Raw genomic sequence first — 23,620 nt, 5'->3', positions numbered from 1 at the left:
GATATTCAGCAGTTTAACTCCAATTTAACTCTACCCCTCCCATATTAAATAAATGGACAAATAAATAAATAAAGTTGGCTCTGCCCCGGCACAAAAACAGAAGAAAGGCAGTAGAAAACAAAATAAGAAAGTGCAATTGTGGCAGCCCCAGGACTCCCACCATTCCCTAACTATGATGCAGACACTGAGAAGACATTGCTAAGATCCGTGGGAGAGAGATCCAGCATTTTGAAAACTGCCTGATTGTATCAGATTTTAAAGAGGATGCCAACAAATGAGGTGTGCTACAGAGCTGCAGCCATAAGGAATGTTTGCCTGAGTCTGGGAAAACAACAGAACCAGAGTATTGAACTTTCCTCTTTCTCACTACACGTTTTGTTCCACCCCTTTTTGCTTATCACCCTTCGACCAGCCCCCATTTTCTTTCTTTTTGGGAAAGAAACTGTCACTGTAAGGGAAGGTGCACCCTTTTAAATTAAACTCCAGGTCATGGAACTCTTTTCTTCCCTGACCCCAGTCTTTATAGCAATTATATGTGTTTTAATTGGGATAATCCTGAAAAGCAACAGGAAAAACAGCAAGAAAGGGAAGAGCGAGACTAAAAATAAGTCTGAATCTCGCCCATGGGTGGATGACGACCTCAGAGACAGCACTGATCTTCATGAAGAGGAAGAAGGTAAGGAAAACAGAACTCTACTTAGCATTTTTGTGTCTAATTTTCATCTGTTGGTTTGAATAAGGGAGATAAGATCCCCTGGACTAATGTGACAGAGTTTGTCTGTGCACACAGCTTTGCAGCTACAATGCACTGTAGTTCTTTCAGTAGTACAGAGATCAAATTTTACCTCTGGCAGAATAAGTCAGACCATCCCAAAGTAGGAAGTACTGGGCAACATTATTAGCTTAAATAAAGTAATTAATTGCAGGTCAGATTGCCTGCTCCTGTAGAAAAAATTGTGAGGTGGGGGGCTAAAGAAGAGGAAATTGCCTCTCATTATGTTAGGAATGTAGGACTGGGATCTGCTTGGACGTTTGCTGAGGGTCAGATTTTTCAAGAAATAGGTAGGCAGAGAATTTGAACCCACAAAATGTGGCATTGATTTTGCACTGGGAACCAGGGCTGGCTCTAGGTTTTTGCCGCCCCAAGCAAAAAAATTTTTGGTTGCCTCTCATCCCCCCCCACACACTGTACCCCTGCTGCCCCAGCGCTGGGCTCCCCCCCACCAGTGCTGATTCCGCCCGCTCCCCCCTCATCTCCAGCCAGTCCAGCGCTGGCAGGGTCGGGGTAAGCAGTGGGGCTCCTGGGCCACGCCTCAGCCCAGGGTCCCTCCAGCTAGGGCTCCTGCCTCCAGGACTGGCCGGGACCTGGGAGGGCAGAGCTGGGAGACTGCCCCGGCAGGGGGCTGAGGAGCCGGGGCAGGGTAGCCCCAGAGGGAGCAGAGCCCCAGAGAGTGGGACACGGGCACCGCCCGGCAGCGCCCCACCCTCTATAGCTTCACTGCTGCTGCTTCTGGTCGCCCTGCCACAGTCCCTGGGCAGCTTGGGCCGCTTCGCCCAGCCCCGGCTGCGGCGCTGGGGGGCAGCTGCCCTGAGGCACCTGCAGGCAGCTCCGTGTGCCCCGCGGGGCAGCCCCCAGCCCAAGTGTCCTCCCGTTCGGAGCCTGTCCGGTCCAGCCATAAGGTGAGGGTGCTGCTCCCCCGCAGCGCAAACCGCAGTGGCCCCAGGGCGCCCCCTGCACACAATGCAAAAAAAAAGGATGGCCGGAATGCTGCCCCTGAAAATGTGACGCCCCAAGCACGTGCTTTGCTGGTGCCTAGAGCCGGCCCTGCTGGGAACCGCTAGCCAAGGCCTCTGTAATTATGTGGCGTCCCTGGCCTATGCTAGTAGATCCTGATGCAGAATTGGTACGTAAGTGTGTATGTGCACAAAATATACAATTCCTCCTTTTTGCTTTTTGAATATACTTTCTAAGTTCTCTCTGTTTCTTCTTAAACTAATGCTGCAGATTTTTTCCCCCTGTAATTTGTAGAGCTCTTCTAAAAACTCTCATTTGATGTAAACAACTGTTTCAGCCACTGTGGTTTTAAAGTTTTATATTTAGGTTTTTATCTCATAATGATACATGCTCTCCCAGAGCCCATGTCTCCAACTCTTCAAACTTCAACCAGTTTTCTGCTCCTGTCTGTTGCTAATAAACATTACCTATCTATTTCACAAGCCTTTTCAAGTTTCATTTACTAGTATGTATAGCCAAAATCTCAATAATGGAACCTCATTAAGTTGTAGTCACTGTTTCCTAAATTATCTATAACTTTTTACAATAGTCACTTCATCTACCACGCCCTCCTTACACAATGTAAAAAGTAATCCCCTACAAAATTAACAAAGCCCTCTCCCTTTATCACTTTATGCTTGAATTTTCTAATTAAACTGTGGCAAATTAAAATCTGCGTGGCTAATTAAACTGATGATCTGTGAATTCTCAGTGTGGCACTTTGACTATGAATGTCTCCATCAGTTTAAAACATACATTTTCTAAACAAGTAAAAAAGATTGAAGTTCTTCAAAACGGACCTTAGTGAAGAAAGGTTCATATTTAAAATGTTTTACATTTTTTTCTTTTACACTTTTATATGCTTTTTTCTTTTTTTTAAATGCCAGTCATTTAAAATGGGCCAACTTAAAATTTTGTTCAAAATATTCATTCAAATTAAATTTAACTTTCATATGCAAACAAATATTTTTGTCCTGTTAGAAAAAGGGAGATTTTTAGACAACCGTCTTCCATTTACTGTAACTATAACACAACAAACATCCCCCCAGTACAGTAGGATTTTTTCACTTTTGAACAACAAGCAATAATCCCTCCTCCATGTGCTGTGAGGCTTAAAGTCCAACGTCTCTGCAAGGCAAGCGCCTCTTTTTATCTTTAGAGAAGTTAAAAGAGCAAAGCCGCAACATGCTCTGAGCAAATTCTGCTCTGCTTCACAAGGGATATCCCAAAGACATATGTACAACTGAGATCAGAATATGGCCCTCCCTGTAGTGATTTATTGAGCTAGTAATGCCTTAATTAAAGGCCAGATCATACTCCCTTTGAAATCTGTAGTAAAACATTCATTGACTTCAGTGGGTGCAGGAACAGAGTCCCTGGTTATTAACAGAGTTTCCATTATAAACTATATTTTATTTAAATAGTTTCACTCACTTTCTTAGGATCATTTCTACCTGAAATGTCTCATGATTGACCTGTAGTTAGAGCAGTTGTTTTGTGGAAAGTTTCAGCTGAATGGAACCAGGTAGTTTTAAGATGTTGTCAACACTAGAAATTGTCCTGCTATAACTATACTGGTACAGTTAAAGCAATACAGTCTCCCTAGTGTGGATGCAATTGTATCAGTATAAAAGTGCCTTATATGTGTATAGCTGCTTTCACACTAGTGCCCTGCCTACACTGCAAATGCTTTGCTGGTATAGCTATGCTGATATAGCAATACTGGCAGAGCTCCCTCATGTAGATGCAGCTTATGCTGACAGGAGTTCTGTCAGCATAATAACACCACCTCCCAAAATGACGCTAGCTAAGCTGACAGAAGCTTTCTTTCATCGACATAGCTGCAACTACACTGGGGGTTGTGCTGGTTATCTGTGTTGGCTATGGGGTGTGGCTTGTTTCAAACTTCTGACTGACATAGCTATGCCAACAAAAAGTGTAGACCTGGCCTACAACTATTTTTGTAAAAATAAATCACACCTCTAACCAAAATTGTTATGCTGGTAAAACTTCCAAGCACAGACCAGGTCTAAGATAAGGGACTTGGAAAATAAAGTCTTTCAGTTTTGAAAAAAAAATTCTGCTTCTTGTACAACCATATTTGAGAAGCAGGTTGGTGTAAAACTGCACCAGGAAAACAGACCAGCATTTCTCTACCAGTGGTAGCAATGAAGGAGGCTGTAGTACAAACAGGACTCAAGTGTTACCTTCCTCACTGCCCAGGGTGGGCCCTGTCTGTCATTGTACTGGATGTGAATTACAGGTCTTAATTTTCCTAGTGCAGACAAGGCCAAGGAGAGGTAGAACACAGCATATTTTATTTTATTATTTTTTTAAACCGAATGGAATATTTTTTATTTATTTGCTACAAACCCTCAACTCTCCAAGAGATATGTCTGGTGTTTTCAGTGATGCGGACTCCTGTTCATTAGCAACTGGCTTGAGATCTCCTATCCAGTTCACACTGACCAACCAAAAGCCAGCAGATAGGAATGAATTTTGGTGCAAATACCAACATAGGTATAGAAAATATCAATAAGATGTCACAATTTTGCAGTCAGAGGGCATCTGGAATCACTGTTTCCACTTTGTGTGAAAAAATATAGTTACAATAACCCTGTTTTCCTAATTACAGTTATTGCTTGTTCATTGTCTAAGAGATTAAACTAAACCAAATTAAGGCCATTTTAATTCTGAACAAGAGAGTGCACACAGAGGTTTAATGCAGTTTAACTAATTCACTTTAAAAAATCACGTTAGTTAATTCAGATGAACTTTCCTGAGCATCCTTGTGTAGACAAGCCCTAAGTTTCATTTTTCTTCCTGGTTCTTGGAAGAAGCCACCTAACCCCACTGAGGCTACTTTACTGTGTTATGAGCAAGAGACAACACTTGTTGAAAAAGGAAGAAGGGAAAATAATATGGTGCTAGTTTGATGGACAAGTGACAGCTGCTATCTAGCACACAGCAAGGCAGAAGAAGGAGACGGTCTTCTTCTGTGAACCAAGAAGTAAAAGAGATGTGGGGCCATACAGTTCAATACAGTCCAAGCTTGGTCTGTACTGGACCATGACTCTCACTTTTTTAACAAACTGGGGGTAAGTTGCCTGGACATAAAGCAAACCACACTTAGGTAGTGATGTTACTGAATCAGCACACCGTAAGAATCAAATGACATTCTTTATATCCATTAGGCTAGCACTAACACTTGCTTAGCCATCCATCCATTCATCCATCCAGCGAGCCTAAAAATGGTGCAATGCTCTGAAAAGGACATACCTTTGAGCAGTAACACCTAGGTACAGTTAGTTTTACTGCTTGGCTGAACTCACCAGAGCTGCTTAATGGAATTAAATTGCAGAGCGTGAAAAGGTTAGATGCTACAGAGCTTTTTGTTGTTGTTCTTTCTCCTGCTTAAGAGGAGAATATTGCTTGGAGCCATCCGAAAACCAATCATTTGCTAAGTGGAAGGCATACAGTACATTCATTTAGCGTCATGAGCATCAGCACAGCAGATCTGTTTGCTCTTCTATTTCTATCCCCCTAGAAATTTCCTCATTTATGTGGCCTGGCATGTGAGAATTTCTTCTTCTCTAGATCTACAATAGCTATTTGCATCCATCATAGCCATGTTCCAAGGCACTGTACTGTTACCAAAATAAGCACTTCAGTATTGTTGAAAGCTATGGTAAACATGTTTCTTTAACCTTGCCATGAACAATGAAAGAGACTGAGCACCTCTTATAGCAATAAACTGTGAATTTCATAACTGCAGTACATAGTAATAAAAGCCCAGATTTTTGAAGGTATTTAGACATTGCTGCAAAGAGTGTTTCAATTCCTAACTGATTTAGGAGACTAAATCTCATTGTTACAACACCTAAATACCTTTAAAAATCTGAGCCAAAATGCTTTGCCTCCAACTCCTTGAGATTTATACAGTTATTCCACTCAGATCTAGACTGTTGCTGAGACAAGTTCAGTCAGACTAGTGAGTCCACCATTAGCTGTTAAAAGTCCAGGATCTTAATATACAGATCACATCTGAAATGTCTTCATAATCTTTGTACGCAGTGTTGTTGTGGATGTGTTGGTCCCAGGATATTAGAGAGACAAGGTGGAGGAGGTAATATCTTCTTCAGGCCTGAAGAAGAGCTCTGTGTAAATTTGAACGTTTGTCTCTCTGACCAACAAAAGTTGGTCTAATAAAAGATATTACCTTGCCCACCTTGTCTCTTCATAATCTTTCCCAGTTAATTGTTGCCATATTCCACTGAATTCCACAAGTCAGGAAGAAATGCAAGTCCCTTTCTGGAGCAGATGTTAAAATCAGTGGAGATTTGTGATCATGGAAGTTGCAAGTGAAGTTGCTTTGTAAAGATGCACATAAAGCCAATTTACAGTAACAGACAAGGATCATTCAAAACAAGGTGAGCTGTTCTTACCCTTGTTGCCCTAAGAATCAACCACATTGAGATAATTAGCACTGGCAAGGGTGTGCCACAGTTATATAGAAGAGGTCCTATTTTAGTGAAGCCTGAGCCTGGCAATATACTCTCGTTAAATGCGTGTACCATTTCTTCTAAAAGTGTAATGCATGTATACAATGTAATTTATAAGACCTCTAAAAAGGAATCTCTCCACCTCTCAAATGCTGCTTCTGCCCCCATGAGGATGGCAGTGTTCAGAGGTCGCCTCTTCATGTCAGTACATCACCTCTTAATATTATTATATTAGCTGTTGTGAATTATACAATAAAAAACTTCAGCATATGAAGAATACAAACTGTTCATATTAATTCCACAACATTTGACATACCTCTTTTATTAATGGCTGTGTTTGTGCCTTGTAAGAGCTTACACATTAGAGTAGTTATCCCTCTAATAATATTTTTACTGGTTTTGCAATAGGCTTACAAAGAGTGCTGACAAAGCAGGGCATTCTGTTCATTGATCTGCTTAGGAGCCAAGGTCAGACCGGTGAGTCTCCTCCAACAATTGGCCTAATAGAAAGTGCAGTACATTTCATGGATGGGGTTTCTTTAATTCTGAATGCCAATTAAGCCTCATTGTAAGGAGGTAACTAATGAGAGAGAATGGGGGCTACCATTTTCCAGAGTCCTCTTCATTTGGCTATGTCAGGGTATTCTCTCTAAACACCAATCAGTTTACAAAAACTCACTACCACCAAATTGATAGGAATGATGTCAATGTCTCTATGTTGCTTTAGATGTAGTATTAGGAATCAATACAGTCTGTTTTGTTACTTCCACAAATCCATCAGTCTGACACACAGAGTTTGAAACCAAATACCAACTGTGGGCCAAATTCTGTCTTCAGATATGTGCACAACTCCCATTGGCTTCACTGGGAGGTGTGTGCAGCACATGTAAACGAGGGCAGAATTTCACCCTTTTAGTTTTGGGAATGTGTGTGATCAGGGTAACTGATTCCTTTTACAGAAGTACCAAGGGTATGATAAAGATGTGTGAATGTGCAGTTGATCAGATATGGAGACAGCAAGGGACACTGGTCAGTGAGAAGCAGCGGTGTGCTGAAATCTGATTCACAGTGGCGTCCTTAACTGGTGTCATTTTATGTCTCTGTGGACTGATTACATATTGTTTTTATGGAGTGCTTTGGGTCAGGGTTACTAGAAGATGGTTCCACCATGGTGTCATGTAAACCCAATTTCCTGTGTGCCAGGTCCAAGGAGGAAAGGGAGCCCTCAGCCCTGCCCATCTCTTTCTCTTCTCTCCGCTCCTTCCTCCCCCCCCCGGCCCCTGCCATCTCCCAAGTATTCACAGCCCAGTGTGTGGTGCTCCTGCTGCTACTTTGGTGGTGACATGAGCCCAACTTTACAATGTTTGTACTAGTTAGTATTTTGGCATGCACCAACATATTCCCAAGGAATGAAAAGTGAGAGAAAGAAAATCGCCTTTTTTTAACAGTTTGTAACTCAGCAAAAGCTGAAGGGAATTTCATGGAACAAAGAAGAGTCAAGACATGCTGCAAACACTGGAGATGTGAGAGCTTTTGAAGCAAAAGTCATCAGGATCCTTTAAAATGGAAAGTGTTAGGCCATCTAAATATCGGGGTTGCTCACAGCTCCCCCTATAACACAGTTTGCATAAGATGCATAATAGCTACCTTGGAAGGATATGCATTCTCCTTGACATACAGGTTTTCTTTTTCATGTTGGAGATCAATAATGTTCCAGCAAAAATGTTAATCTATTACTTCTTACCCTTGTCCTTGTGCCAGCTCCTTGCAAACAATGTATGCACATGGTAAACAAACATGAAATGTTACAAGGGACAAATACTGCAGTAGCAGCAGCAAAGAGTCCTGTGGCACCTTATAGACTAACAGACGTTTGGGAGCATGAGCTTTCGTGGGTGAATACCCACTTCATCTGATGCATGTAGTGGAAATTTCCAGGGGCAGGTGTGTATATATATGCAAGCAAGAAGCAGGTTAGAGTTAGTTCTAACCTCCTTATCTCTAGCCTGCTTCTTGCTTGCATATATATACACCCGCCCCTGGAAATTTCCACTACATGCATCCGACGAAGTGGGTATTCACCCACAAAAGCTCATGCTCCAAAACGTCTGTTAGTTTATAAGGTGCCACAGGAATCTTTGCTGCTTCTACAGATTCAGACTAACATGGCTACCTCTCTGATACTTAAATACTGCAGTGATTTCTTTTTATGTACAATGAAATGCATATGGTCTAAAGTCCAGAATCTCTTTGTATTCTAAGTATGAAATTGGATAGGCTGCAACGCCTCCCACCTGCTAAGCCATCCTTGGAAATATTTTTTAACCTGTTTATAGAATGAGCAAATACATTGTATGGGTCCCCCCAAAAAAATCATAATTAAAATTAAGAGATAATTTCTGTTTGAACCTGTTCAAGACCATACAGCTACCCTCTTGGGACTGTGTAGTATTTCCTTTATTTTGGAATAATAGCCAAATGACTATTAATAAGATCATAAAAGAAAATATTCCAATTTTTTCAACTCTCTATCTTGGCAGATGACTTAGTATTATTGAATGTCCATTATGTAAAGGCTAAATGGGTTTCACTAAATTTAATAGTTGCAAAAAAATAAAACAAGTTTTATCCTAAGAACTCATATGCTTGAGGAATGTAGAAGGGGAGGAATAGATCTCCAAGCCAACACAAATTTCATCTTATGAAAAAAATAAACAGCAAGATTTCAGTGAAATGTAAGAATAGTTTTTAGGTTTTAAGAAAGGGAAAGAGGTAGAGGCTGGCAATACATGAGCTGATGTACTCAGTCATGCAGACACAAAAACATTATAAGAAAATTACCACTGTGTCTTGTTCAGCTAGAAAAAACATCATTTGTTAAAAATTCCATATTTTTTTTAAAGTCACACTTTCTTCTTTCTGGGTCCGTTAGGGGTGAGACTAAGTTAGTGGAATTGTTATCAACACTCTTTAAGCACAGTTTGCTTGCCTGATTTGGGCCAGGCCCAGGCTAAAATTGTTATGACTAGTTCTCATCAGCCATACAAATGAGACCTGATCCTCCTCTCGCGTACACAAGTGCAAATTAGGAATAAATTCACTGTAGAAGTCAATAAAGTTGTGTCTGTGTAAACAGATGTGAGTAGAGAATCAGGCCAGCTGTGTGTTAATGCATGTTAGCAGGAATCATTTTAAAGCAATGTTTTATCTCCAGTTTAATATGGGTTTGTCACAAGTGTAGATGTCTCTCTTTCCCCTCTCCCAATGATATCACAGAGACAAAGCATTGTGAAACCACAGACTTTAACCACAAAGTCACATTTGAACTGAGCTCTGCATTATAACACCTTTAGTATGAGATGTGACCATGGAGAGAAGCTGGCATTCAACCCCAAAAGGAAATTTCATGTGTTTATAATGAGCTCTTTCTTGACTTTGTTAATTTGAATGACCTTTTATGGGTATGCTTTGGGGAAAAAACGTGTGGCACTCACATTTTATTTTTGTTCATTTAGCTGAATCTTAGCTGTAATGTAGCATCTCTTTCAAAGCAAGGTCTTATTCTTTAACCTAGTTTTCTGGATGCATTGATTGAAGCACAACAGGTCATGACTTGATGATGGGTCACACAAGGAGTCAATGGCTATAGCATGATTAGAACCTGGAATGCTCGTGGTCATTTGTTTTAAACAGCCTCTTTATTCAGTGGATTTTACAACTAGAGCTGGAGATTAATGATCTCTGTCATCTGGCAGCTAGGAATTCTGGTTCTCCAGTGAGGTACAGGTACAAATTTAGGTTAAAACATATTATGGTGATTAATGTGAAATATATATATGACTTTCTCCAGCAAGAAGAAAATCCTTACCACAGCATGCATTCTGCTCCTTCTTTACAGATGCTGATGGCGACTGGCAGGGATTAGATGAAAACATTGCACATGTCTCCTTCTCTGCTGAGCGTTACTCCAAGGGTGAAATGATTAAAAGGTCAAAGGAATTTTATGAGCTTCTCAATAAGAGACGGTCTGTCAGATTTATAAGCGATGAGCCAGTCCCCAGGGAGGTCATTAATAATGTCATCAAAGCAGCAGGTATGGTACTGAATGAATGAATCTCTTGAGAGTGACAGAAGCACTGGTCTCCTGCTCCTCAAATGCATAAGATAAGGGTGATATGGAAAACCACAGGGAATTAAAACTTAGAAGATGCCAACCATGTAGGCCTATTGAATCAGCATTGAATGAGTATTCAGAAACACTTGAACAGCCACTGAATCAGTGGATACTGACCCCTGCAATGTGACCATGGTAACCTTTGGAATCCCGACCAAGGTCATGTGACCGGGATTGGGAAATACGTTTTAGTTCTTTGTCAGAACTCCTGTGTGTCAGTCTCTTACTGCAGGGCCAGACTCAACTCCGCTGTAATCCCATTGACTTCAGTCAGGGATGAATTTGACCCCCATTATTTATCTTGTCCTAGAATGTGGCTGCTCTTAGTAAAGCCTAAAATTGTAAGAAGGATTAGAGTAGGTTTCAGCAGCCTCTAGTAGGATTACTAATACAGAGATCCCAGCCACTATTTGCAGTGGATCATTTCCGTGTTTTTAAAAATCTGTGAGCTGTTTTGTTACTGTACTTGCATGTAGGAAGATAGCGATGTATTTCTATTAGCTGGCAATCATTAAAAAACTGAACATGTTCTGGCACATGCAACCAAATGAACAAGCCTGCAGCATAGGTGAAGTGCTCTGAAAGCTTTGAGGAGTGGAGAAAGGGGAAAAAACAAACACCATCAGTTCTTGTCTGACTCTCAGGAGAAACAAAGTAATTGATAAGCCTCATTTAATTTGAGAGTGAAAGTACTATCTTTAAATAGTTTGTTCCTGGTGCATCTCAAACTTAAGCAGGGCTTTGGTTAGCAAATGGTCCTTTGTTTCTAAGACCTACAAATAGTTAAAGGTGTTTAAAAGAGGGGCAGGGGAGTACAGATCAGGCTCTTTTATACCCACTTTACTTCTTTTAGGCATTTAAGTCTTGCAAAATGTGTATATTTTATACCTTTGATTTTATTCCTTTTCAGCCAGCTAAATACTCTTTCCACTGTATTTGTGCCTGACAATTAGGACTGAGTGAACAAGTTCAGATTTCATACACACCTACATGCACCAGCTGCCTTTGGGTCTGTCAAATCAAACCTATATGCTCTTTGGCAGATGTTTGCATCACAATATTCCTATTCTGTGTGTAACTTGGAAACTCAATCCTTTTGGCTGCTAGAATGGTTTGCCCGAAGGCCATCAGCTTTTGCCCTGAAGCCAAAGCCTTTGGTTTTAATTGGTTATATATTCAGACTGGTTGATGCTTTACTTTGATTCTATATATTCTAATATATTGCATTAGTATTACTGTATGGCACTTAGATGCCTGGTGACAGGCACCTTACATATATGAAATTAAAAAAATCTAAATTCTCTCTTATCAATTGAAGACAGTAATTGTAACAGACATTAGATAGGAACTAACCAGTGGATTTAACACATCTGACATTGATCAGAACTGTGATGGCGTAGTCTCCTCTTAAAGGCAGCATTGCCTAGTGGTCAGTCTATCCCACCACCTGGTGTGGCTCTTCAAGAGTTAAAAGGTCCAATTATAGATACAAGGAACTCGGAGATACTGAGAGAAAAGAAGTGGTCCTGGGAGTACAAATGGTTTAGGGTGAAACCTTGTTCTTTAGGGGTCTGGGGCCAGGAGCCTTGCAGAGAGGGTGGGACAAAGCTTCCCTCTCTCCCAGCCAATGAAGGATGAGCTGGGAAAAGGTGACCAGTATAAATGCTGCCTCCTTCCTCATAGCAGTACAGGTGCCTGCAGATACTGAAGGGAATAAGAAGGCTCCTCAGTTAGTAGGGAACAGACGCCAGCAGCAGACGACTACCAAACCCTCTGAGCCTGAGGATTAAGTGGGGTCAGTTGAGGTATAACAACTGCTTGAGTTACCCAGCTCCTATGGAGAAAAATAAAGATTGAGAGTAACCCTGGGAACAGAGTTTTGGGGGCAGGCTTCAGAGGAACTTTGGAAACCAGAAGCACCTTTTGAGACTATTTGGAACTTTTTGTTATGAATCCTTTTGTAGGAGGTTTTGTAATAAATAAGCCCAAGGCGGATATAATTAAGACAAGCATCAGGAGTGCCTGAAGTGGACTTACTGGCTTTGTGGGGATGCAGAATGAGGCAGTACTACACTGATGCTGCAGGGGGCACTACAGCACAGGCATGCCCTACAACGGGAACTTTAGACTTTCCTCCATGAAGAGAATGAATTGAGACCAACACCACCAGGGGGAATGAATGCATTCTTTCCCCTTTGGTCAGCTTGCTTTCTTATTGCTCTGTAATTCAGTCCTGTATCACCCAGAAGGATGATCTGACTCTTCATTTCCCCCCCCCTAGCATTCTGTTGGTTGATTTTTAATGTTTGCATTTATTTGCATAAAGGAACTTCTCCAAGTGGAGCACACACTGAGCCTTGGACCTTTGTGGTAGTGCAGGATCCTGAAGTAAAACATAGGATTCGAGAGATCATTGAAGAGGAGGAGGAAATAAACTACAAGAAAAGAATGGGAGACCGATGGGTTAATGACCTGAAGAGACTGAGGTACAAAAATCGAGGCAAATAATGGGCTAAGATTTTTCAAAAGTGACTAGGGAGTTTTAAGTGCCTGACTTGAGACATCTTGAAAGAAGCTGATTTTTATAAAAGGATGAGCACCCACCTTGTGAAAACTGGCCTCTTAAGTGTCTCAAGCTGAACACCTGAATATTGAGGCACCCAAAATCATTAGTCAATTTTAAAAATCTTGGGCAAGGTAAATAAATAAATCTAACTTGCAAGTGAGAAAGACAAAAGAAAAGGTTTGTTAGGGAATTTTATTCATACTGGCACCGCTTGTTTTTTCTCTTACTTCAAGGAAAAACAGAATTATTCAGCTCAGTTTAAAATCCTATTTTTTTAGACTTTTTGAGCATTCTGGGGGTTATAATGGATCACAAATTGAATAGGAGCTAACAATGTGGTGCAGCTGCAAAAAAGGCTAATATAATTCTGGGATGTACTAATAGGAGTGTTGTATGTCAGACACAGGATATAATTGTCCCACTCTTCTTGGCATGGGGGAGGTCTCAGCTGGAGTATTGTCTCCAATTGTGGGCACCGTACTTTAAGAAAGATATGGACATTTTGGAGAGAGTCCAGAAGACATCAACAAAAAGTGATAAAATGAGGAAAGGTTTTTAAAAAGCATGTTTAATTTTGAGGAAAAGAAGACTGAGAGGGCACCTGATAAGTCTTCAAATACGTTAGGGGCTGTTATAAAGTGGGTGGGGATCAATTGTTCTTCAAGTAGACTTATTTATTTATTATAATGGTAATTATTATGCTGGTGCAAGACCAAATTACATGTGTACTATGTATATAATTAAAATGTATCTCTTTGCATAATGAGATGAGATATCATACATGAAAATAGGAGGAAGTAGATCTTTTATATATCCTTCTAGGCTATATCATCTCATAAATTCATATACCAACATATCTGGAACCAAAGTGACTGAAGCCCAAAAGGGATGACCTACATAAGTACAGGTCAATGATCTAGGTTGGATGGATATGTACTACACAAAATAGCTTTAAAACTTATCCAAAGTTCCCAGTTCAGTGGCCCACCAGTAAACACCACTGACTACAGTGGGAGCTATAGGAAACCCAAAAGTCTGAAAATCATGCCACTGTCTTAGTTCCCACTGCCTGAGAATGAGTGCTCATGAGATCAGTCCTCAGGTAGGAGGGGATATATCTGCACCATATTCTCATGCAACTGCACACTACAGAGCTGGCAAGTAAAATCTTTCTCTCATCCTTCCATAGACTGAGAGTTCTGGGACCCAGGGTTCTAATTCAGGCTTGTTTCTAGAAAAATATCCAGCAAACTTCATTTAAATGTTGTTTAAGATCAGTAACTAAGCCAAAGTTTCTCAAACGGGTCGTTGCTTGTGTAGGGAAAGCCTCTGGCGGGCCGTGCCGGTGTGTTTACCTGCCCCGTCCGCGGGTCCGGCCAATTGCGGCTCCCACTGGCCGCGGATCGCTGCTCCAGGCCAATGGGAGTTGCTGGAAGCGGCAACCAGTATGTCCCTCAGCCCGCGCCACTTCCAGCAGCTCCCATAGGCCCAGAGCAGCGATCCACGGCCAGTGGGAGCCGCGATCGGCCGGACCTGCGGACGGGGCAGGTAAACACACCGGCCTGGCCCACCAGGGGCTTTCCCTACACAAGCAGCGACCCCTGTTTGAGAAACCCTGAACCAAGCAGTAGCTTAAAAAACCCTGTTATTGCTGTTGTACATCAGTACCAATCTTTTATAGCCAATGCATATATTATATATGATCGTTAAAACAATGAGACAGCACAATAAATGCCTTTAAAAATCACCCTTTTGCAGAACAAACTGGATAAAAGAATACCTGGATACAGCTCCCTATCTGATCCTCATTTTTAAGCAAGTGTACGGGATGCTTCCAAATGGCCAAAAGAAGACCCATTACTACAATGAGATCAGTGTTTCTATTGCCTGTGGTATTCTCCTTGCTGCACTGCAGGTACGCTGACAGCATGCTGTACAGTCAGAGTCGGTATAAAGTAGGGATGGGTTAGGCTGGGTAAGAATAGAACTGAACCTTTCCCTAAACTTGGATTAAACCCAAATCTAATTTTTGAGGTTTGAAAAAGTTTAACTTGCTATTTAAAAAAAATAAAAATCACGCAAGTGAAAGTTTTAAGCTGAAATGTTCATCTATTGATAGCATACATTGTCATGGGAAAAATGACACTGTGGACTAGCTAGATATAGGCCCAAATATGAAAAGGTAAATCTTTCTCCATCCATACTGGCTAACTGTAAGAAGAACTTAATTTAAGCAATGTGCTTCGTGTTATTTGCACCTCCTTTTAGACAGTAAATTCAGGTGCATACAGACTTAATACTGTCTTATTAATAGAGCTGCAGTAGATACCAACTTAAGCACTCATAACTTTTGTACTACACTAATAATGATGCTAGGGGTCTCAGGTTACCAGTATGTCAGTCTTAAAATGATATGCCATTACTCTAACACAACTTCCTTTCATGAATCCCCAGGACATGTCTTGCTTTGAGATCAGTTTCAGTGTTGTGCACATTACTTGAGGGGCGGGGGGGGAAGAGCAGGCGTATGTTTTGTTTAACAGCCAATGCAGTTTCAGTTGTTTTGTTCTAAAGATTAATTTATTTCTAATGAGTTTAAAGCTCTGAACTTTATACACTGGCCAATCAGATTGTTTGACTAGTCTCTCAACATTTAATTCTAGTCCTTATATCTAATGCATGCAAAAATGTTTAAATAGTGATTTTTTTAAACTGTTAAATCATTAATGGACCACAATTACAGCGGGCCAATGCATTACCAGACTCTTCTCTTTTAGTCTAAATTTTTCTGAATCATTCGTTCTGAAGGAAAATATTCACAGCAGGAAATCTGAGGAGGGAGCAGTGTGCAAAATTTAATTGTAACACTGGTATGTTGCCCCTCTGCAACTGTGTATGATTACTGTATGTCTATACTGCAACGTAAGCCCAGGCTCAGACTCAGGCTTGAGCCCCAAACCCCTTCTGTCTACACACAAATCTCTGACTCTGGCTTGGACCTAGGGTCCTAGGACCCTGCAAGGGTGGAGGGTCTGAGCCCATGACAAGCCGTGACCCAGGGTTCAAGCCCTATTGTTTTGCAGAGTAGATGCAGCCCCACTTGACTCAGGTCTTGGGAGACTGCCAAAAGTATCCTTTATCCTAAGAATCTCCAGTTGACTCAATTGAAAACGGAAGCCATCCTTCTTGGTGCACAGCAGCAGCTCAGTGAGTCAGTGTTAACCTTTCCATTGTCTTCACCGAGCTGCAAACACACCATCTGAGAGCCTTCTGTGTTTGCAATGGAGACTGAACAGAAGAAGCCTTTTCCAAAGTGCACTGTTTCGTGGTGATGGGAGCACAGCCAGCTTTGATGAATCTCTGGTGCGAGGCCAGCAAAACTGTGGTAAAACTTTAGTAAAAGTACCAAGAGTGACCAGCATGCATACCAGCAAACTGCAAAGAAACTGGCAGCTTTGCCAATTTACTGGATTGGTGACCAGTGCAGGGAGAGGATTTAGCAGCTCAAGAGCAAATGCTGGAAAACGAGGGACCAGATCCACGCCTCAGGCAACTCGCTGGCACCCTGCCTGTTTTATGAGGTGTTGGACTGGCACTGAACCCAGGACGGAGCCAACTGTGGTGCATAATGGCCTGGTCAGCTCAGATGTGCCCTGCCAGCCACAGAATCTAGCATGGGGAGTGATGGGAGCCAGCAACAGACACTGAGTGAGGACTATGAAGTCACTCTGTTGCTGAGGCGGGCCTAGAGCACACTTAGGAACAGGATCAGCGGCAACTTCTGGGTCCATACTCAGAGGAGCTGTTTGATGCCCCCTCGAGGAACAGCCCGCTGCTGAGCCTGCAGCAGACATGGAAGGGACAGAAGCCGCCCCTGAGCCTGGTAAGTTTCTGGCTCCAATTTAATATTTATTGCTACAGTAATGGGAGGGATTTCCACTGTATGAATCAATGCAAAAGTTCTGAGAAGCTGAGGCTAGCGGCTTGTAGCTGCTAAAGGCAGATTGCATCACAGTGCCTTGGTGCATCCCTCCCACTTGTGTGGAGTTCAAAATGGTGACCGGGAAATGCAAACAGTAAAGAACAGCTCTAAAAAGTCTTCTTATTGGAAAGGCACAGATTTTTTTTACGGCCACTACTGTTTTTTAAAAATAACCTTACATTGCCATGCCTTTGTTTGCTGCTCTGTAATCAGTCAGTGGCCTAGGGACCTTCCTGGAAATTGTATATATGTGTGTTTGGGAAAATGTGATCCATTTTCAAAACTAGTCCATTTGAGTTAGAGGAAGTCCATGCAGTCCATAAGTGACAATCATTTATCCCAAGTCTGACTGGGGTTTGAATTTTTGCCAAGAAATATGAGCACAGGGAGGAAGAAGGCTGTGGAGTTCTGTGTGGTCCCATGTTGCCATAACAGGGTAAGCCCTGTGGAAGCTAATGCAGCATCCTGTTGATTTCCTTATGAATTCTGACCCAATCCCAGGTGCTGATAGCTGCAAACGTTTCCTGAAGCAGGAACCCCAGATAGGTAGTCAGGTTGTGGAGAAGGGCATATTTTCCAAGACCGCTTTAGTAGCTAACTAGGCCACTCTACTCACAGGGCCAGATTTATACCTTACGCGCCCCTAGGCACAGCATCTTCAGCACCCCTACCCCCTGCCTACAGCTGACCTTTGTGTTTGCCATAAAAAATGAAAACTTTTAACCCACTTAACTTTTAGGCGCCCCATGAATGCCGGCGCCCCTAGGCACATGTCTACTGTGCCTAATTGGAAATCCGGGGGTGTCTACTCATAGATGTGCTATTCAGTCACTATATATTTGAATACCTCAGCTGCCTACACTGCAGGTTTCCTACCAGCAGCTTTGCCAATATGCCACCACAAGATGGCCTTCAAAATGTGAAGTCCTGAAATGACAGAAAAAGTCTTTTGTAGCAAGGTCACTGACTGCCTCTGTACCCCAACATAAGTAGTTCTGCAATTTTTGTAAAACAAAAACGGCTTAGAATTTTTAACTTACCATGGCCTAGTTAAAGTAATGCAGAGACAATGTCCAGGGAGATTCTGTGGACTGAAACATCCCTTTCACAATATATCCCTCCACAGCTTGACCCCTGACAGTGCAGGACAAGCCTGGCCCAGTGTACCTTCTGGACTGTTCCAAGAGAAAGCATTTCCGTGATGAACTTATGGTTCAACAAGCAGGGCTAGTACCAGAAACAGAGGGACATAAGACTGGAGAAAAAGCGTGCCAAGAGGCAGGAGGAAGGCTGGGGCTTTCTCACAGCTAGAGGTCAGTGTTTCAGCATAGGACTAGGCACTTGCTACGCAGTTCCTGGTTTTTTGGAAATGTTCTTTTGTAACTGTTTGGATATTGTAAGGGCAGTTGCCTGCATGGCAATGGGTGACTGTTGTACTGTTTGAACATATTTATAAATAAAGCCTTTTATCTCATCAAAGTTTATTGCTATCACTGCATGTCATCATACAATCATGAGTTGAAATAATAAAGCTAAACCCATGATTGGAAACAATTAGGAATTAATAAACCAACACTATTCCTCCACAGTTAGGTACAGCAATCCACTCTTCAATCACTTCCTTATATGAATACATATTGTGACTCATCCCCCACCCCCATTTCATAAGTAGTCATGTCATTAGTAAGTACATTGCTTGGCAATCAAGCCCCCACCCCTCCAAGCACTGAACCCACCCCAAAGCAATTAGCCCCATTCCTCCCCGCCCCCAACAAGCACATTCATAGAGTACTATTCCCCCTCTTCCATGGGGCCATGCAAGTCCATAATGTGGGAGCACAAAGCATCCCTGACTTCAGATGCCCGGGTGCACCCAGCGCCAGCTGTGCTAGGTGCCCTTTCCGACTGAGGGCACTGATTCAGTGGCCCCTCACTGTCATAGGTCCATTCAGGGGGAAATGGCTCACCTCTGGCTCCACAAAGATTGTGAAGAGCACAGCAAGGTACAGTAATGCAGACAGCACTGATGACACTGGCATCCAAACATGTCCGTAGACATCTCCAGTAGGATCTCAATCTGCCAAAAGCACATTCAAACAACCATTCTATACCTGCTCATCGTGTAATTAAACCATCTTTTGTCAAGGCCTCTGAAATCAGGGCATGATTCATATGCCAAGGCAAAAGGGAGCACATAGGGTCCCCCAGAATAATGGTAGGGACATTTATAACCATGTCATTTGGTGGGAATAGTGTCCCAGCCCAGGGCCGCCCAGAGGGGGGCGGGGCAAGTGGGGCAATTTACCCCAGGCCCCGGGCCCAGCAAGGGCCCCCACGAGAGTTTTTCGGGGCCCCTGGAGCAGGGTCCTTCACTCGCTCCTGGGGCCCCGGAAAACTCTCGCGAGGTCCGGGCCCCCGGAGCTTCTTCGCTCCAGGTCTTCGCTGGTGGGGGGGTCCTTCCTTTCCGGGATAGAAGGACCCCCCCCCCCCGCCGCCGAATTACAGCCGAAGCGGGACCCGCCGCCGGAGTGCAGCCGGGTCTTCGGCGGTAATTTGGCAGCGGGGGGGGGGGGTCGTTCCGTTCTGGGACCCGCCGCCAAAGTGCCCCGAAGACCCGCGGTGGGGGCTGCACTTCGGCGGCGGATCCCGCTTCGGCGGTAATTCAGCGGAGGCGGGTCCCCGCCGTGGGTCTTTGGGGCACTTTGGCGGCGGGTCCCTGAACGGAGGGACCCCCCGCCACCGAAGACCCCGGGCCCCCGGAATCCTCTGGGCGGCCCTGTCCCAGCCTGTCCATGAATGTAAATTCCTGATTGGTTAGAAACCCTGGCATTGTGAATTTTCCCAGTGTAGCCTACACTGATATTCATAAATTGATCTCTGTGGTCCACGAGGGCCTCCATAACACTTTATGTACTCGTGTGGTCCTGGAGGAGGGTAAACTATGGACACATGACTCCCATCAATGGCCCTGGTGCAGTGTGGAAACCCCATTCTCTCAAAGCCAGCAATTACTTCAGGAATAGCTTTGTATGCCTGCCATCTTGGAGTTAACCAAATGCCTGACTGCCTCAGAAACCTCTGCCACTACTGTACCCACTGTCAACTTTCCAACACCAAACTGGCTGACCACATTCTGGTAGCAGTCTGGGGTCGCCAGCTTCCAAACAGCAACCTGCTGCTGAACTGGCAAAGGCAGCCTCATGTTTCTACGTTGGAGAGTTGGGGCGAGCTGCTCACAAAGCTCCAGAAATGTATCTTTCTTCCTGCGAACGTTCTGAACCCACTGCTGGTCATACCAGGTCCCTATGACAATGTGATCCCACCAGTCTGTGCTTGTGGCCCAGCACAGTCTTGGTAGGGGGCATCAGTGGCTATGCTAAGTGTAACGAACAGTATCAGCTAGTGTGAGTCTGCCATGCCAGGTTACTCTTCTTCCTCCTGCTGCTCCAGCCGAAGCTCTGTTACGCTCCTTTGGTGGGTCAGAAAACGCTGCCAAAATGTCCACCAGTGCCACATGAAAGCTCTGCCTGTTTCCTGACACCGGAGTGAAAGTGCAAGCAAGAGAACTTCTTGAAAAGGGGTCTCCTCCATGTTTCTTGGCAGGCTGTGTTGGCTGGCTATAACTTCTTGTAACATGCAGGGTGGGCAGCACAGTTTTTTCCAGGGCCTCCCAGTTGAACGGGGCCCCCTGGCATGGGCACTGGCCCAGCTTCTAGAAATTATTTTATACTCTTTCAGAAGGGAGCCAGCTCTATGACTCCATAATACTTATCACTACTGCAGCTAGCACTGCCTCTTCAGAGCACTAGACCAGCTATTTCAATATGGGAGGTGGAACCTGTGAAAATGTCATAAAACTGGCTCTCCTTTAAACTTAGTATATGCCCTTTCATTCTAAGGCACTCCCAAAATGCTTAACCAATTAAGCATTGGGCCATGTTCTGCTTAAATCCACATGCAAACTACTATTGAATCAATGAGAGCTCTATGTTCATGTCATGTCTAGTACCTGATCCTAGTGTTTGGCGTAATGCTTCATTTTCTTGTGGGATTTTATATGGGAGGACTGGGGAATAAGTGAATGGGTTTAATGAATGTCTCTGGGATTTTAAAAACAATCACCCCCCTCCCCCCCCACACACACTTTCATAGAAGACTACAGGCTAATCCTGTGAGGCACCTCCTGAGAGGCACAGCACTTAAGGTGCAAGCCCTGGGGAAAGAGGAAAAGCCCCGGGTGTAAGTTTGAGCAGCCCACAGGATTGATCTAACTTCCAACAGCCTCCTCACAGCTGCCGTAGTTCAGAATCCCCATAACACTGAGCACTAAGGTTAGGTCACATCTCAGCCCCATCTACCTTGAGGCCTGTGAGACAATAGGCTGCATAGGACTGCTTATGCTAGCCTACACTACTCCCACGTGGAGGAGTTCCTTTCGACCCCTTCACTGCTCTCTAGGCTGCTGGAGTGAGAGGTGGCCTCCGAATATCAGTGGTAGTGTGGTGGGTGGGGGAGGAGGGGCGGGGAGTGGAATGTGCCATTTGCCCAGCAGCTCAGTGTGTTTTATTTATAAGTAGGGTAGGAAATCAACTTTGCTCCTTGTAAGGATACAAATACTTTAGAGATGAGCTTTAAAGGTTCAAAGCGTGTGAGCATGTTTGGACTGTACAGTAGGAAGATGGGCATGGAAGGTCAGCTACAGACTCGGAGGACTGAATTTTATGTCATTCAGTTTAAACTGCACCTTGCTTCTGTTTGTCTGTCTCCCTCTCTCTCGTTCTAGAACGTGGGTCTGGTCACAGTGACCTCTACACCTCTGAACTGTGGCCCTCGCCTCAGGGTGCTGCTCCAACGCCCAAAAAACGAGAAATTACTCTTGCTGCTCCCTGTTGGGTACCCCAGCAAAGACGCCACTGTGCCTGATTTGACACGAAAGCCACTGGATGACATTATGGTGGTTATGTGAGCATGGAACAACCAAAGAAAGAAACTACTAAAATGCTCACTGTAAAGCAACAGCCCACTATCTGCTGCTTTTCTCTGTCTATTATACACAGCTTATCTTTGTCCCCTTAAATGTACCTGTGGGTCTGGCTGTTTATACCCATATGCCTTCTTAGCACTAGTAATTGCAGCGGCTGCCTCCAGTAATAGCAGCAAGCAATCAAGCTCTGTGAATCTGACAGCTGCTACTATTGATGAGCCTGGTTGATTGTTCCAGGGGATATGCACAATAGCACTTCAATTGCCTTTATTGCTTCAGTTTCCTCTCCCCGTTAGGGAGCGACTCTTTCCCTGAATTGGAAAGAACCTCCTCATCCTGATATCTTTTGATTGTCACTTGCACAGTTATCTTCACTTCGGGGCTTTCAGCACAGCAAGGCAGCAGAGAGTAAGCCGTTTGTACATTGCTTGATGTACACCAGTCAAAGATCCCCTGCCCACCAGCTGCATTATCCTTTGCAGAGGAAGAGGATATCGTCACTTCTGCTTGACTGAGCTACGTGGAGGCCTTGTCTAAGCTAGATGTTTTCTCTAAACTTCCTTCCTTTGCTGCCACTGGTGCAAGTCCCCATTAGGGGAAATCAAGGGCAGACATGGTACCCACGATGTTCTAACTGGTGTCATCTACATGTGCTCTGGGCAGTTAGGTGGCATGACAGTGAAAATGCTGGTTTCCTATCTATGCTAGTGCTCCCATCATTGCTGTCCCTAGTGAAGCAAATAGAGGGTATGTCTACACTGCAATTAATAACCCATGGCTGGCCCTCACCAGCTGACCTGGATTCAGGCCAGGGGGCTGTTTAATTGACGTTTAGATATTCAGGCTTGGGCTGGAGCCCAGGCTCCAGGACCCTGCAAGGTGGGAGGGTCCCATAGAGGAAACCACAATACTGACTTTGGATCTGTCTGCACACACAGGTGCTCCAGCTTCACTGAAGTTGTCATTTTAAACTGATTTTGTTAAACGCATGCAAAAGACTGTGTGTGTGGACAGTCTCATTTTGGAACATTTTACTAAGGCAAAGTTACAATGAAATGTCAACATACTACATCGTACATCATTTCTTCAGGATCTGGTTTATATTCAAAGAACCTGGCTAAAAATCTGGCTTCCTGGCTGGGTAGCCTGCCTCCTCTTACACTAAAAAGGGTGAGCATATTTCTAAACACCCATCCTCTTTTTGGCATTTCTCTTGTTTCTGTATTGGCATGAAAGCTTTTCATTACAAGGACAGTCCATATTTTACTATATCACAGTTCCATAGGAGGAGGAAGTCACATTTTCCCAATAAAATGCAATACAAAGTCTAACAGATAACAGTAAAAAAAAATGCACTTGTCATTCTATTTACAATGCAGATGCTTTACTGGAGCGTTAAGTAAGCAGGTCAGGGGACCTGTAGAAAGCCGGCATGTTGTCTTAAGATAAAGCTCTTTAAGAATTTCCTTATAAAACCATCTAATTCCTGCACATAACCACCACATGTGCAAGTATGTTCCCCTTTCTCTATAACCACTGCAACAGAGTACCTCCATAGGAGCAAAAATATTGCTCTTAACTGGAGTCAAATGCCATCTATGTGGTCATTAATAAACAATTTCTATGAGCTACTCTCTT

At 43.5% G+C, this 23,620-nt stretch overlaps 1 protein-coding gene across 1 annotated transcript; it reads left to right on the top strand.

Moving 5' to 3' along the window:
• The first annotated feature begins 446 nt into the window (after positions 1 to 446).
• On the top strand, positions 447 to 23,620 carry IYD (iodotyrosine deiodinase). Its single transcript, XM_039528450.1, has 5 exons — positions 447 to 676; positions 10,175 to 10,369; positions 12,777 to 12,936; positions 14,775 to 14,931; positions 21,782 to 23,620. The coding sequence occupies exons 1-5, from the start codon at positions 490 to 492 to the stop codon at positions 21,962 to 21,964; spliced, it is 882 nt and encodes a 293-aa protein (XP_039384384.1). The 5' UTR covers positions 447 to 489; the 3' UTR covers positions 21,965 to 23,620.

The sequence above is a fragment of the Mauremys reevesii genome, linkage group 3, assembly GCF_016161935.1.
Source record: "Mauremys reevesii isolate NIE-2019 linkage group 3, ASM1616193v1, whole genome shotgun sequence".
Classification (NCBI taxonomy): Eukaryota; Metazoa; Chordata; order Testudines; family Geoemydidae; genus Mauremys; species Mauremys reevesii.
The sequence above is the reverse complement of the archived record's forward strand: the minus strand, read 5'-3'. Positions and strand labels throughout refer to the sequence as shown.